We start from the raw sequence: 13,958 nt of genomic DNA, 5'->3' as shown, positions 1-13,958 counted from the left end.
AAGAAATATTCATGAGCATATAAACAGCACATAAAGGTTCATGCTTCAGATTTCCTGGGTCTTACCTAGTTGATATCAGAAATATTTTTACAGAGGGGTGCCACGGTGGGGCTGTGGTCAGCATTGCTGCCTGGCAGTACTGGGGCCCTGGGTTTGATTTTTGTGGGGTACTGTCTGAGTGGAGTTTGTGTGTTCTCCCCATGTTCACATGGGATTTCTCCAGGTGCTCCGGTTTCCTCCCAAATACATTCTGGTAAGTTAATTGGCTTCTGAGAGAACTGGCCATGTCGAGAGTGTGTTTGTGTCTGCCCTGTGATGGACTTGCGCCCCGTCCAGCGTGTACCCGGCCTTGTATCTGTTCATAGCCAGGTCTCCTGTGACCCAGTCCTGAGTAAAGTGGTTAGAAAACGGATGGACGGTTTGCAAGGTTCTTTTTACTCCCAGAATGCGTATGTATTGTCTGACCCCCGCGTTCGTGGCGGCTTTCTGTTTTCGCAGGCTGTCAACAAGCTGGCGGAGATCATGAACCGTAAGGAAGTCCGGGGCGGAGCGAGCAGGCGAGGGAATGACACGGATGTGCGCAGGAAGGAGAAGGAAAACAGGAAGCTGCAGCTGGAGCTGCGCTCCGAGCGGGAAAAGCTCAACGGCACCATCATTAAATACCAGAAGGAGATCAATGAGATGCAGGCGGTAAGGCATCCGAAGAAGGGAGTGGGCCATACAAATTCCCCGAGTTGTTGAAGACACTCTTCTCCCTGACTTATTCCACTCGAGCAATATATTTTTGTAACGTCTTGGTCAAAACTTTACACAGTTTTGTGATTGAGGCCTCATCAGTACGTTTTTTAGCATAATATCTCACAATTTCTAGTCTACACTTTTAATTATATATCTTGAAATTTAGTTACGTTTTTATCACTTCTCTACAGTACCCAGCAGACAAAAATGCATCTATATAGACGCTAAGCCTTTCTTCTAAGTAGTCTCTTTAAGTTTGGTGTATCGTGAGTTATATTTGTTTTTGGCTACCTACGTGGAACACCCTACTCTTGTGTACATTAAATATCATCTGTCAGGTCTTTGCCCAGTTCTGATTTTGATCTGAGTCTTTTTGTATTTGCTTTACAGTTTATTTGGTGTTTGCGTGTTTGCTGAGCCTCTTAGTTTGGTATCATCTGCAAACTGAGTTTTGAACGATAGTTTTGTGCGATATGCAGAAACAGCGCTCATTATTACTGTCCTCTTATTAGGTATAATGCCAAGGTCTTTTTCTTTGCCTGTCTGAGTATTGACAGTGTTTACATTTAAACACTGTGTTGTGTTTCTATATGTGCCTCTGCTGTTTCTGGCCAGCACATTTCACAGTCATTTTAATAAGCAGCCCTGGGCATTTTCCTATAAAAGATTGTCTAAAACAAACATTTCTACCACAAGATCTTGCCAGTATTTATTCTTTATGCATGGGATTTTCTCCAGCTCAAGCTGTGGTGTTACTTCATTTATGTAGATGTGCAGTTCTTCACTTAGTTCTGCAGAAATTAAAATTTAATTGTGTCAATTTTGTGCACAGAAATGTATATATAATATTCTGACAGATATTTTCATTTTGTTTTTTGTTTTTAACAGCAAATAGCAGATGAGAGCCAGGTGCGCATTGAGCTGCAAATGGCTCTGGACAGCAAGGACAGTGATATCGAGCAGCTCCGCTCCCTGCTGAACTCCATGAATGTTCACGGTTTAGACTCGGCAAGCATTGGCAGTGGGCCGGATTTCGACACCGATGAATCCTACCCCGGTAAAAGACCTCTTTCATCTCCCGAAAACAGCACACACAGCGCTTCCCCATGCAGTACACATGGAGCTTCTTCCCTGGTTGTGTGTTACACTTGGTGCAGATGTTTCTTTTTGTTTATTTCTCCAGTGGTGCTTAAGATATTTGTGGTTTCTCTGTCGTCGCTGTTCCAGTTAGCAGGGTGACTTTCAAAGCTTTTCGCTTTGCTGCAAGACATTTCTGCTAAATTCAGATTAACTCCTGCCAGTTTTTCCAAAACAGTTTAAATTGCTAAAACTTTTTCTTATTTGCCCTCCCCCTGTTTAGGCTTGCCATTTTAAATGTTTACAGTTACTTCCAGAAAATGCGGCGCAAGCTTCCAGCACCGAAAATAATAAAACCATTGTCTAACTATAATTTAGTTCAAGTTTCTTTTCTAGAAAATGTGGAATTGAGTTCTGCACAATTGCTAAGTATTTGCTCCTGGAGTTTTGCTACTTCCTGTTTCTCTCTGCCTTGTATTATATTTTCTTTGTTCATATTAGGCCTCCTCACATCTCCGGTTCCTGACCCGTTCACTGTTCCTTTGTTTTGTCTTCCTTTCGTTGCTGCCAACCTGTAGTTCGCATCACTCATTCCCACACCTCGGAGTCCATGTCTTTCACCTACAAACGCACCTCTGCTTCTGTCAGCATTGACACTAAGCCTTCCCGGTCCCAAATGCTTTTTGACTCTGATTCTGACATAGAGGAAGATCCTGAACCCGAGGCTCTTACATACGTTCCATCAGAACCTGAGATAACAGGTGACCCGCATGGAGCACCAGAGCTGCACATGGCTTCCAGTTTCCCAAAAGGCCTTTCAGCTTTCCACACTAATGCTCTCACGGGTTGTGTGTTCAGTCTGCATTAACAGCGTGTGACAAGGAAATGCTGTGAAGGGAATCCACCTGCAGTGGTTGCATGGCAGTCACTGGCCTTGGGGTTTACCATAGCCCTGTGACATCAAAGGGAATTGAATGTAGCTTCAGACCATAAATTAAATGGTATATGAAGATATTTTTGGTCTAGTATTGCAACACTTTTTTTCCTCTTAATTTTTAAAAAATATACGTCTTAAAAACAGCTACAGGTTTAATTTAGAAATACAACCCGAAGATACTGTGCCCTTTTCTCCAAATTTCTTATGACTTTTCTGAGAACAAATCTGAAAGTGAAGTGCTTGGAATTTTGACATTCTGTAAGAAATGAGTTATGAGCTGCCGTTATTCCAGGGAACTCGGTTAAATTCCTTCAAATGTATTTTTTATGTGGTTGTATGTGTGCTGGAGTGGCTATGATGTACATATTGATGCAAATGCATGTGAGATGAAACTTGAGACATGGTGTGTTTTCGGTTTGTAGCACCTTTAGATGCTACAATCATGTGCCAGCATTTGTACACTTCCCTCTGCTTTATTTGCAAAATATTACTTATGCTATTACTGTTATCCCTTAGGAAATGTAGAAATTCTCTTTATGAAAAATATTTTACTCATTTTATCTTTCCTCCAGTTGCTCTAATTGAAATTAAGAAGATTGTGGTTAACAGGTGAAATATTTGTCATTGACATTGTTGCAATTTAAATCAACATTGTTTTTAGTTGTAAAACAGAATAGTGGATAATGCTAAAAAGTACTTTTTTGTAGTCAGGTTTTTATTTTTAGTTGTTTCACAAGTCCGTGGTCAGATTTTTTTTACACGGTAGTTATTTTAATGTCCAGCAGTCCAAACACAAAAGCATTTCCTGAGTGGTAATGATTAAAGCACTTTGGGTTACAAAAGGTAGGAGGGTATGAAGATGTGTCCATGGTTGTGTATAAGGTCACAAGATTAGAGGACTCCTTTTACCCTCTGACCTTTAAGAAAATCTCACCTGCTTTAAAAAGAAACAAGTGTTTGAATATGATATGTTTGTTTGGCTGGGTTGCAGTGCTTTCTTTGCTTAATGCTTTCCATTGTTTGTACTTTGGAAACATTGTAGCTGTTGTCTTGTACCATTGCCATCACTTGTGCCAGTGTGTTAAACTTGAGGATAATTCACAACAAAAAATAACTTTTTTTTCCCCCCACCCTGTACTGTAGACACAACGAGGCTAGAAGGCTGGCTCTCGTTACCAGTGAGGAACAACACCAAGAGATTTGGATGGGAGAAAAAGGTACATGGAATCAACTTTAGCTTACGTCAGAGATACCAAAAAGTCGGAGCTGTTGCAGTGGCTGACTTTCCATTTTGTTTTCTAAAACAGTACGTTGTTGTGAGCAGTAAGAAGATCCTCTTCTACAACAATGAGCAGGACAAAGAGCAGTCGAACCCTTACATGGTATTAGATATCGAGTGAGTACCATCCATATTTCCTTCAAGTTCTGTCTTCAAATTCACTTTCTGCTTTAAATCACCGAATAGTTTCCGAGTTACAATTTTAATGATGCCGAATGTAAGATTCTGATATTTCATCTTGAAAAAATATGCAATTTAAACCATTTTATTTTCAGCAAACTTTTCCATGTCCGGCCTGTGACCCAGACAGATGTATACCGAGCAGATGCCAAAGAGATTCCAAGGATATTCCAGGTTAGCTGAATTGGCAACAATCATTTTGAGAATATGGGAATGTAATGTGAATTGACAAGACTTGACAAGATATATGGATATGGAGGTTTAATTGATAAAATTACTCTTAAGACATGAGTTTTTTACAGGCATCATTCTGTGAATTTGTCCGTTTTCTGTGATATAATGCCTGTAATGTTCTGATAATATGTTAAGTAATACCGACAAGCTTTTGCTGTTTCCCGTGCTGACATTAAATAGCCATTATGGATTGAAAGACCTGACAAGTTCTGGAAAAAGGAAGCTTAACAGTACTGTTACAACAGACCATTTTTATTGCCTGTTGTATTTGTGTCTGTATGTCTTTGATATATGCATCTACTAATGTTTCACTAATGGTATAAAAAGAAAAGCATTAGGAAAGGATAAACATGTGCTGTTTTAATCAACTGTTGCCTTTTCTTGCATTTTAGATCCTGTATGCAAATGAGGGGGAGAGCAAGAAAGATCAGGAATTCCCCGTGGAGCCCTTGCCTATAGGAGAAAAGTCAAGTTACATCTGCCACAAAGGCCACGAGTTCATCCCCACCCTCTATCACTTCCCTACCAACTGCGAGGCTTGCACGAAGCCCCTGTGGAACATGTTCAAGCCGCCCCCTGCTCTGGAGTGCCGCCGCTGCCACATCAAGTGTCACAAGGATCACATGGACAAAAAGGAGGAGGTCATTGCACCTTGCAGAGGTACGCGTGTGAAGGGGGCGTGCGAGTTGGTCTGTACTCACGATGCAATGATGCTATTTGTTGCTCCAGGGCATCCTGTTTAGACCACTTTTTAAAACATGTTTAAATAAAAAGTGCTGTTAAATAGGAAGGTGCCATATAAATACGTAAACGGACACGTAATAGGTTTATTCCATGCTGAAAAGAGAAGAGAGAAAACACAACGTTTCGGCTGTGGAGCCTGAGAACATTGTGTTTTCTCTCTTCTCTTTTCAGCATGGAATAAACCTATTACTTGTTCTTTTGGAGCCTACGCATGCTGATGCCGGTACCCACCTGAACCATATAAATACGTATGCTATTTATTACCGGTTTCTGTACGTAACAATCAGGGCTTAGGCGATGTAGTGTGGTCCCAAGCTTGTGTTTGAAATGTGGATACAGCTTGTCTCATTGTGAAGGCAGTTACTGTAAAGTGGGGCTGCAGTAAACACAGGTTTCCAGACGCATTGCAATTTGCATTTTTCAGTTTCCATGTGCCCAGTAGAACACTTGATCAGTGTGAATTTCTGAAGATGCTCAGGTCTGTATGTTATCAACACTGTGGACACTCTGGGCTGGTGCCGTGGTTGCAGCATTGAGCTAGGTTGAATTGCAATTGCAAATTCACGTTTTTAAAAAAATATAAGTGGGGGGAAAATGAACTGGCCCTTAAGAATTCCGTTCAGTTAAGATATTTTGACATTTTGGTTTCTGCGCCGTTTGCACGTTTTGCTTATTGCCGCGCTTTAACGTTTCCTGCTCTCCCGTTTGCAGTGAACTATGACGTCTCCACAGCGAAGAATCTGCTGCTGTTGGCCAACTCGCAAGAGGAACAGCAGAAGTGGGTCAGCCGGCTGGTGAAGAAGATTCCAAAGAAGCCGCCTGCGCCAGACCACTTCTCCAGGTCTTCACCCCGCGCTTCCATGAAGGTACAGCCAAACCAGTCCATCCGGCGGCCCAGCCGACAGCTTCCCCCGAACAAACCAAGGTAACGTTTGGCGTTCTGTCTTTTTTTAACCCTTCCAGTCTGGTTTCAGGCAATTACACAGAACAGAAACCGCCCTTGTTAAAGTTCCTTAACAATCTTTCTCACACACATACACCGAACAGGAGTCGAGGGTTTTCTTATTGTCTCCCCCTGAAAAAAAGTTCATCATTGCATAACAGTTTTTCAGGTTTGTTTTTCTTGTTTATTTTCATTTTTGCACGTTGTGGAGCTCGCAAGCTCCACGTTATCACTGGTGTTACAGTTGTATGACTGGTGCCATCGGCTGCCTAGATGCATTTCCATTTCAGTATCAGTTCATTTTTAGACTGAAGGCACAGCATCTGGACCTAACCAAGAGCACTGCTGTGTTCGTGGTGATCATTAGTGTGGGGGGTAACAGTTAACCTTTTAATGATTCCACTAAGACTAAAATATATCTTATTTTACAAATGTGCCCTGTTCTGTTTTTCTTTCATACTGAAGCGAAACGTTTATTTGTGGTAGGCACATTAAAATAAATCCATGATCATTTTTGTTTGTGCAATTTTATCCAGGCCTTCAAAGCATAAATGTAATGATTGTCCATAAAAAAATGTTAAGGTTGCCACTGAATTGGACGTATCAATACAATATTTTAAAACCTAATTAAAAAGGGCGGTTTATATTTCAGTCCTTTATTCAGTCCCATGGAATGCGCCACTTCTAGTGTATTAATCTGTTTTTTTTTAATTAGAAAGGAAAGCTCTAATAATAATAGTAAAACATCTGTTTTGTAACTTGCTAACCTAATACACCTGTTAAATGTTGCATGTCATTTTCAAAATTCTCATGTCTCCGGTGTACATTTTAGCCACATACTGAATTAACAAACTAATGATAATATAAACGTCAAATCATAATATTAACATGATTTTCTTTGTCTATACATCTGAAAAAATGCCTTTTCTCATTTTAATATTTCCTGATAATAGCTGGTCACTGTTTCTGTATATGTCTTTCCAGGGATTCACCTAATTATATTACCATCAATCATTGCTAAAGCCTAATTGCCCTACTACATTACCTGCCTCATCCCAACTTTGCAAAACTTACTCTCCTGTCTTGATACTTTTCTGTATCTGGGGTTTCTGACATCACTCCTAAATGGTTCAACTTTTATCTTAGTCATTGCTGACCCGTTTCTGTTTGGGGTTTTACTTACAAAGTTGGGTTCGTTAAGTCTGGTGTTTGGTCCTGGCTTGCCTTTTGGTCTTTATGTGCAAAATATTGTAAAAACATCATTCTTCCATCACCAGACTGCGTATCATGTTAACTTTGACTGTAACAGAAAAGCTGGTCAACACATTTGTCTTTTCTAGAATTGATTACAGTAACGTCTTTCACACCGGACAAAGCACATTATGTTCAGAATTCGGCAGCCAGAATACTGACCAGGTCACATGCAAGTGATCACATTACACTCCTGTTGGAATCCTTGCACTGGCCTCTTATTGGATTTTGAGTCAGCTTTAAAATCCTCACCCTCACCTACTGTATAAGGCTTTACAAGGCCTGTCACCTCAGTACCTCTGTCTACTTCCTTCCTCGCAACCTTTGTTTGTCTGACTCTGGTCTTCTAGATGTCCCTCAAGCTCCTTTTCACTTTATGGGTGACAGGGCCTTCTCTTGCAACGCCCCAGAGCTCTGGAATTCCACCCCCAGGGAAATCAGAGAGTCACCATCTTTTCAGAAAGGCTTTTATTAATTAGTGCCTGTGTCTGCTCCACTTTCTAACATCTACGCCTGTAACTTCTTGTCATATATATAATAATTATTGTTGTATTGGTTATGGAATAATTCAAAAACTACCTGTCACTTAGGAACTTGTTTGAACAATTTGAACTGTTTTAGGATATATTTATGTGTTTCTAACTTTGGATATTAGGTACCATTTGCACGGCATTGCTAATTGTTAATTTGTTTATGTCCATTAAAAACAGGTATAGCATTATCAGTCACAACCAAATGTAAAACTGTAACTATCTAAAGTAGGAGTTGCACCTACTATTGGATTTGCTCTTACATAAGGATAATTAAATTTGATCTGAGGATCTCATCCAGCCATTTCTTAAAGGAAGCCATTGTATTGACTTTAGCAGCATGGCTGTATACTTTTTCACTCTCCCACAACCCATTGGGTAAAGAAGTGCCTCCTGTTCTCAGTGTCTCAGAAGTGTCCTCTGTTTTGTGTTTCTCTGCTCAGTTTGTAGACATCCACTAGGTTGACTTTGTCAGTGCCCTTTTGGATTATGAATACCTGTATACCAGGTTCCCTTGTAATCTTATGTGTTGAAGACTAGAATATTTTGTTTCCTTCAGCCCTAAATGTAGTACATGCCCTTATCCCAGCTTCATCTAATTATATTGGTTATGATCGCCAATATAACTACTTGCTGTATTATTTTATGTCTTGCTTGAATGTACAAATATATCGGATTGATCATTTTCTTGCTTCACCTTTACAGTGTAAGTAGCTTCTAAAAAGATATATGTAAGGAGACGGAGAGGGAGTGTATTGGTGTATCATCAAGAATGTCAGTGGGTTTCAGCAGGTTGTGTCTCAGTTTTCTAGTTTCCCTTTGCATCTTTCCCAGGATTGGCTTTATTTAGGATGGTCATGTAGTGTGGAAAATAATAAAGAAAGAGAAACATAAGATTAATAAGATGTGGCCCAAATATAAAATTAAATAACTAAAGAATTGGGGCTTATTGTGTTTTAGTAACAACTTCATATTAACATAAACGTCTTCTGACAGCAGTGTTCCAACATTTCCCCTGAATGGGTTAACATGGGACCTAACTACATTTTCACATTTTTTTTGTTGCTAACTGTTGTAGCACTGGCCCCATGCTTCGAATCATTCTTCACTGATCTCTTATAAATGTTTTGCTCATACAAACAGTAAGTAATAGGGTGTTTCCATTTCTGCTTCATAATATTGGCATGTAGGCATTACTAATAGTATTTTTACTTTTTCACATGATGCACTGCATTTCACTAAACCTGTTACTACTTGGAATCAAAACTGTGCTGCATGTCATACTAATTCATTGCTAATTTTGTTTTTCACATGCCAGAAATTTATCTTATCCCTTTGTTTTTTCCTCGAGATAACTGACCTAGTGTAAAAATTAGGTTATTTGTGAGATTTGGGCAGTTTACACGAGTGAAACACTGTGGCTGGACATTGAAGGTTTGGAGACTAGAAATAGACATACAGCTCACAAAGGATAATCGTGGCTTATGACACGCCGACAAAAACTAATTTGATGCCTTTGAGAAATCTTTGAAATTTATGTCTGTGCTACCAAATTTGAGTACAGTTGTATTTTCTTCAGTGCTTGTTGAAGAGCTCTCAGATAAAACTTCCTGTTACAGATTGCTTGATTTGGCCCTTAAAGACTGGGATTGGTCATTTGACGATGTTGATGATGATGATGTGTTTGATTTCTGAAGAAATTAGAAGGGGTAACAGAGCTGCCTTGCTGGTGAAGTTGCAGTGATTTTGAGATGCATGCTGTTCTCTGAACCTGTGCAGGTGTGCCTGGACGTGTAAGAGAAACAGTTCAGATTTGCTTTTGTGTCAGTTATCTGTTTTGTTCATTCAGTTGGATTTAATTTCAAAATATATTTAAAACTTACAGATAATTTAAATTCATTACAACTATAAATTATACTGAACTCACCTAGAGACACTGATCACTTCCAGGCACAACTGTACTTTTTCCTTTGTTATGGAAAGCTTTATTATTACTCAATTGTATTTTTGAAGTTATCTTAAATTTTCTTTCTCTTAAGCACTTAACCACGAGCTTTCTGGTTTTCCATTGTCCTCTTACTCTCATTTCTTTTTCAAGTGTGACCTTAATTGGAAAGCAAACAAGCCTTGTGTACCTGCTGCTTTGTTTTGAACAGTGTGAAAGTTGCTTCTTCAGTGCGTACTTGCACAAGGCTATGGTTTTATTAACCTGCAGGCTCCAGCAAGTTTAGTTCCTTTTATAGTCGTTCTAGAAAACTTGCCTACCTGTACAAACACCAATAGCTTATAGAAACTTGTTGTGAACTAACTTAGGCCTTAATTAAACTTGCTAAAGCTTGCCAAGAAAAGGAATGTGCCACAAGCATTAACTGTTTTCTGTCTTAACTGGATAAGACAGACTTGTGTGACATTAAAGTTGTGCTTCTGAGTGGCTTTTAAAAACCTTGCAGTGATTCCTAGGCATACAACATTTCCCGGTGTTAAAAGGTTTGAGTCACTTACGGTAAGTACAAAGTCAGTTAAAGATGATGTGTACACAACTCTCAAGACCCTGCTAGCCTGAGCCTTTTTGCTAATTAAGTGTTTGCAGATCTTAAAGAGGGCTACGTTTCTAAGGGTCAGGCAGTAATGATTGGACCGTGGCAGTCCACTGTGTTGAGTTGCCATGGTCCAAAGGCATTAAACTGTAGGTCTGTGTTAAATCCCTATTGACACAGTGTTTTATGCTCATCACAGCCCTCCCAGGCCGGAACCCCCACGGATTAAAAGGGAAGAATCCAGCAGTGGAGACCTTATAAAATTCTGATTTTTTTTTTCTATTAAGCAAAGTAATGTTCTGTATTTTGTCTCCATTTTAAATGTAGTTTTACAATAAAACATGCAATAGAGAGGACTGTCTAGGTTCTTGTGGTGTGTACTTGCAGATGCATGATAGATGCAGTGTTAAGTGCATGTGAAAGAGAAGTCCGTCTGGCATTTGTCTGTTTGTGAATCCCTTTTTGCAGTAATCTGTGTGAGAAGCGTGCTAGGAGTTTTAGAGTAGTATAAAGTCTGTTTTTTGGAGGAGATGCGGGTTTTGCACGTGCCGTACAATGAGATATAGGTAAAGATCACAGAAAACAGTGAATTATAGTAAAAGCAAAATATTAAAGGGTGAAGTAGATCCTGAAATAATTTCAGTTATCTTGCATCCCTTTTCACAGCAGAGCTGAGATTTTAAATAAACTATGATGTGCACCATTTTCCCTATTTGATTTCATTTTTGAGATATTCCTTATTAGGCCTTTAATCTGTAGTGGAGATTAATATATAGACACACCATAGTACCACATACTGTACATGCTTTAAATATACAATTCTTGGCTCAGTGTTTTTTTTTTCATAAACACTTTGGATTAGCAGAGTGTGACAGAAATGTTAGAAGTAATGACCTGCAGTGTACAGATCCAGGAAATGCACAGTTATAGATGAGACTTAAACAACAGACTTCAAAAATGGTTTTATATTCAACAGATGAAAATTTTAGGTGGCATGAGTGTTTGAGTAGAATTTTTCAGCACCCTAAAACTAACTCGCTATTCTCTCTTGTTTTTTCAGCTAACTCCTTTTTTAATGGAAAACAGTCACTCTTCAAGGTGATGGGTTTCTTCCTTACAAAAAAGACTGAAATCTTACTTGACATATCCCAAATGCACACTAGTATATATAACGTCTTTAGAAAGAGATCTTTCTACTGTGGTTTACAGCACTATTCTACAATATAGAAAACTAATCTTCAAGCAAGTGGGTATGGTCTTCGGTCAGGTAACTGGGTCTCTGGTCTGTATGGGTGCTTTTCCTTTGTCTCCACCCTTTATCTGCACAAGTCTTGGGAAATGTGTTGCACAGGATGAATGGTTTGGTGACTGTCGAAAAGAACATGCTTTGTTTCAGTCATGTTTTTTTCCCCATGCCCAGACCCTCACAAAAGAGTTTCAGGCATGAACTGCAATAGCAGGGATCTGCAGTAGCCATTTCAGAGCGCTTAATCAGACTGGGGAAAACGCAGCAGAATGCCACATCTTCACGCCTTTGGATATACAGTTATCTGCCTTGACTCCACTACATAAAGAGGGAAAAACATAGGCAACAAAACTGTTTCAATAACTTTTTTCCCCCACCCAAGAAGTGCAGCTATTCACTCATAAAACCACAGTGGTCTATATGCAGGTTATATGGTATGCATTCAAAACTAGTCATCTGAAGCTGCACGTGAATATTTAGCAGCTTTGATTGTCAGGACATTACTCCATTAGGAAGTTAACTTTGTGAGATCTTGGTTGAAGTTCACTTGTGTAATGCCTTAATCTGTACTTAAAGTGCTTGCCCATTCCCAAACAGTGATGTGTACTTGCAGTACTATCAGATAATTGGTGTGAAGTGGAGTTTGTGCACTATTTATATGCATCACTATTACATCGCTGTATTCCTATCTCTGAATGTATACCTGAATAACGGTTTTTAAGAGGATTGGAAATACTACAAAGAGCAATGTAAGAAGGAAAATGTACATTTTATATCTAAATTATAATATAAAGGAGTGACCTTATTGCCCAACAGAATCCATTGAATGCTATTGTGTATTGTCTTTATATTGCCCTCACTAAGTGCTGGTATTTTGTATCTGCCTTCCGTGTATTCTAGAATGTTATTTTATTATTCTTGAGAAAAAGAACATTTTGTGACTTTTTACTAAACCTTCACAGCACATATATATAAAATTCACAAACCCTAAAATATTTAATTATAACATACTGTAGATGCATTTTAAATGTTTTTTTTCTTGTATAGACTTATCTTTACCTATTGTAGTGATAGCTCTACAGAAGTGTGCTGTGAGGACATCCATATCCGTCAAAAACAGGCTTCAGAAATGGCACGCGATTCTATATATATTCTTTTACATGCCATCTTACGTAATGTATAATTTATATTGGCCTGTCCACTTTATATTTAAGAAATGTTATGTTGGAAGTGCATGTTTTATACAGCCACCGTATGCTCAAGACAATGTAAACATATTTGACAATAAAACTGTAGCCTTCTGCTTTTGTCTGTTTTCATTTGCAGTTTCTCTTGCGTTATCAGACGTTAGCTTATATAAAACACTGCAGTTCTCTATTTAAAGGTTTTCAAAGTGAAAAACATGAATTTCTCTCAAGTTCCACAATGTGTTTCTGGAAGTTAGTCATTATGAAACTGCTCCTATAAAGCGATCCTGCAAGATGTGTTTACGGCATTCTAAGCATGTTTATACTGTGGATATCGTAGTGCTGAGAACATCATGGGACTGCTGGCACACAATGCCTGTTGTACATCACTCAGTGGTAGATGAAATGGGTTTATCTTATAGGTAAATGCACTATTGAATTCTATGGGCAGAAAGGACTAATCCTACCACTTGGGTAAACTTGTATGTACTGTATACAGTACATAGCAATGGGAATGTTACAAACCCACTCCCATGCACACACTCACCCACTTCAAATATATAGGTTCTGCTGGCACAGAGAAATGGGGGATTGGTGTGGGGAACGTGTTAGTCTCATGGCAATCTCAGCTGCTGGCAATCAGAAAAACATGATTAGAAAGAACTGCTAACATTTCAAAACCCTATGGGACGTGCCTCTTCAGTTCCATGCACCTCCTTCTGCTCCCAGGGCCCAGATACTCTTATTTCCAGGGGTGTTGCTAATATTTTGATCAATAAGTATGGATCTATCACATATTCTTGATGAGCACTCCGCATCAACATGTCTACATATTTCCCTTAGGAAATGCCCATAGATCAGCCTTTATGTATATTACAACCGTTGGAAGAATACTGTTCAGCTAACTTGATGGACCCTGTTAAGCAGGCACAACGTATTATATGTACTATACATCAGGGACTGCATGGAGAAAAGTTGTGTTCATGTGCATTCTGTGTAATAAAAATATCATTGTATCCAAATGACTCTTTTTTTTATTCAGTGGCAATTCAGATGTCCAATTAGTATTACAGAA

The 13,958-nt window shown here is 39.1% G+C and overlaps 1 protein-coding gene across 2 annotated transcripts in view; it reads left to right on the top strand.

Annotated features, from left to right (window-relative positions):
• The window catches only part of rock2a (rho-associated, coiled-coil containing protein kinase 2a), a 74,358-nt gene extending 61,358 nt beyond the window's left edge, over positions 1–13,000 (top strand). Inside the window, exons 26-35 of one of the 2 annotated variants that reach the window (XM_088934460.1) lie at positions 499–690; positions 1,627–1,795; positions 2,394–2,576; positions 3,896–3,969; positions 4,060–4,148; positions 4,307–4,385; positions 4,838–5,105; positions 5,901–6,114; positions 9,533–9,622; positions 11,511–11,635. In XM_088934460.1, coding sequence (XP_088790586.1) covers positions 499–690; positions 1,627–1,795; positions 2,394–2,576; positions 3,896–3,969; positions 4,060–4,148; positions 4,307–4,385; positions 4,838–5,105; positions 5,901–6,114; positions 9,533–9,608 — 1,344 coding nt within the window. In that variant the 3' untranslated portion in view covers positions 9,609–9,622; positions 11,511–11,635. Of the gene's footprint in view, positions 1–498; positions 691–1,626; positions 1,796–2,393; positions 2,577–3,895; positions 3,970–4,059; positions 4,149–4,306; positions 4,386–4,837; positions 5,106–5,900; positions 6,115–9,532; positions 9,623–11,510 lie in introns of both variants that reach the window. The other variant, XM_088934461.1, reaches the window with a different exon arrangement.
• Positions 13,001–13,958: the final 958 nt, after the last annotated feature.

The sequence above is a fragment of the Atractosteus spatula genome, chromosome 2, assembly GCF_055471065.1.
Source record: "Atractosteus spatula isolate fAtrSpa1 chromosome 2, fAtrSpa1.hap1, whole genome shotgun sequence".
NCBI classification, from domain to species: domain Eukaryota; kingdom Metazoa; phylum Chordata; class Actinopteri; order Semionotiformes; family Lepisosteidae; genus Atractosteus; species Atractosteus spatula.
The sequence above is the reverse complement of the archived record's forward strand: the minus strand, read 5'-3'. Positions and strand labels throughout refer to the sequence as shown.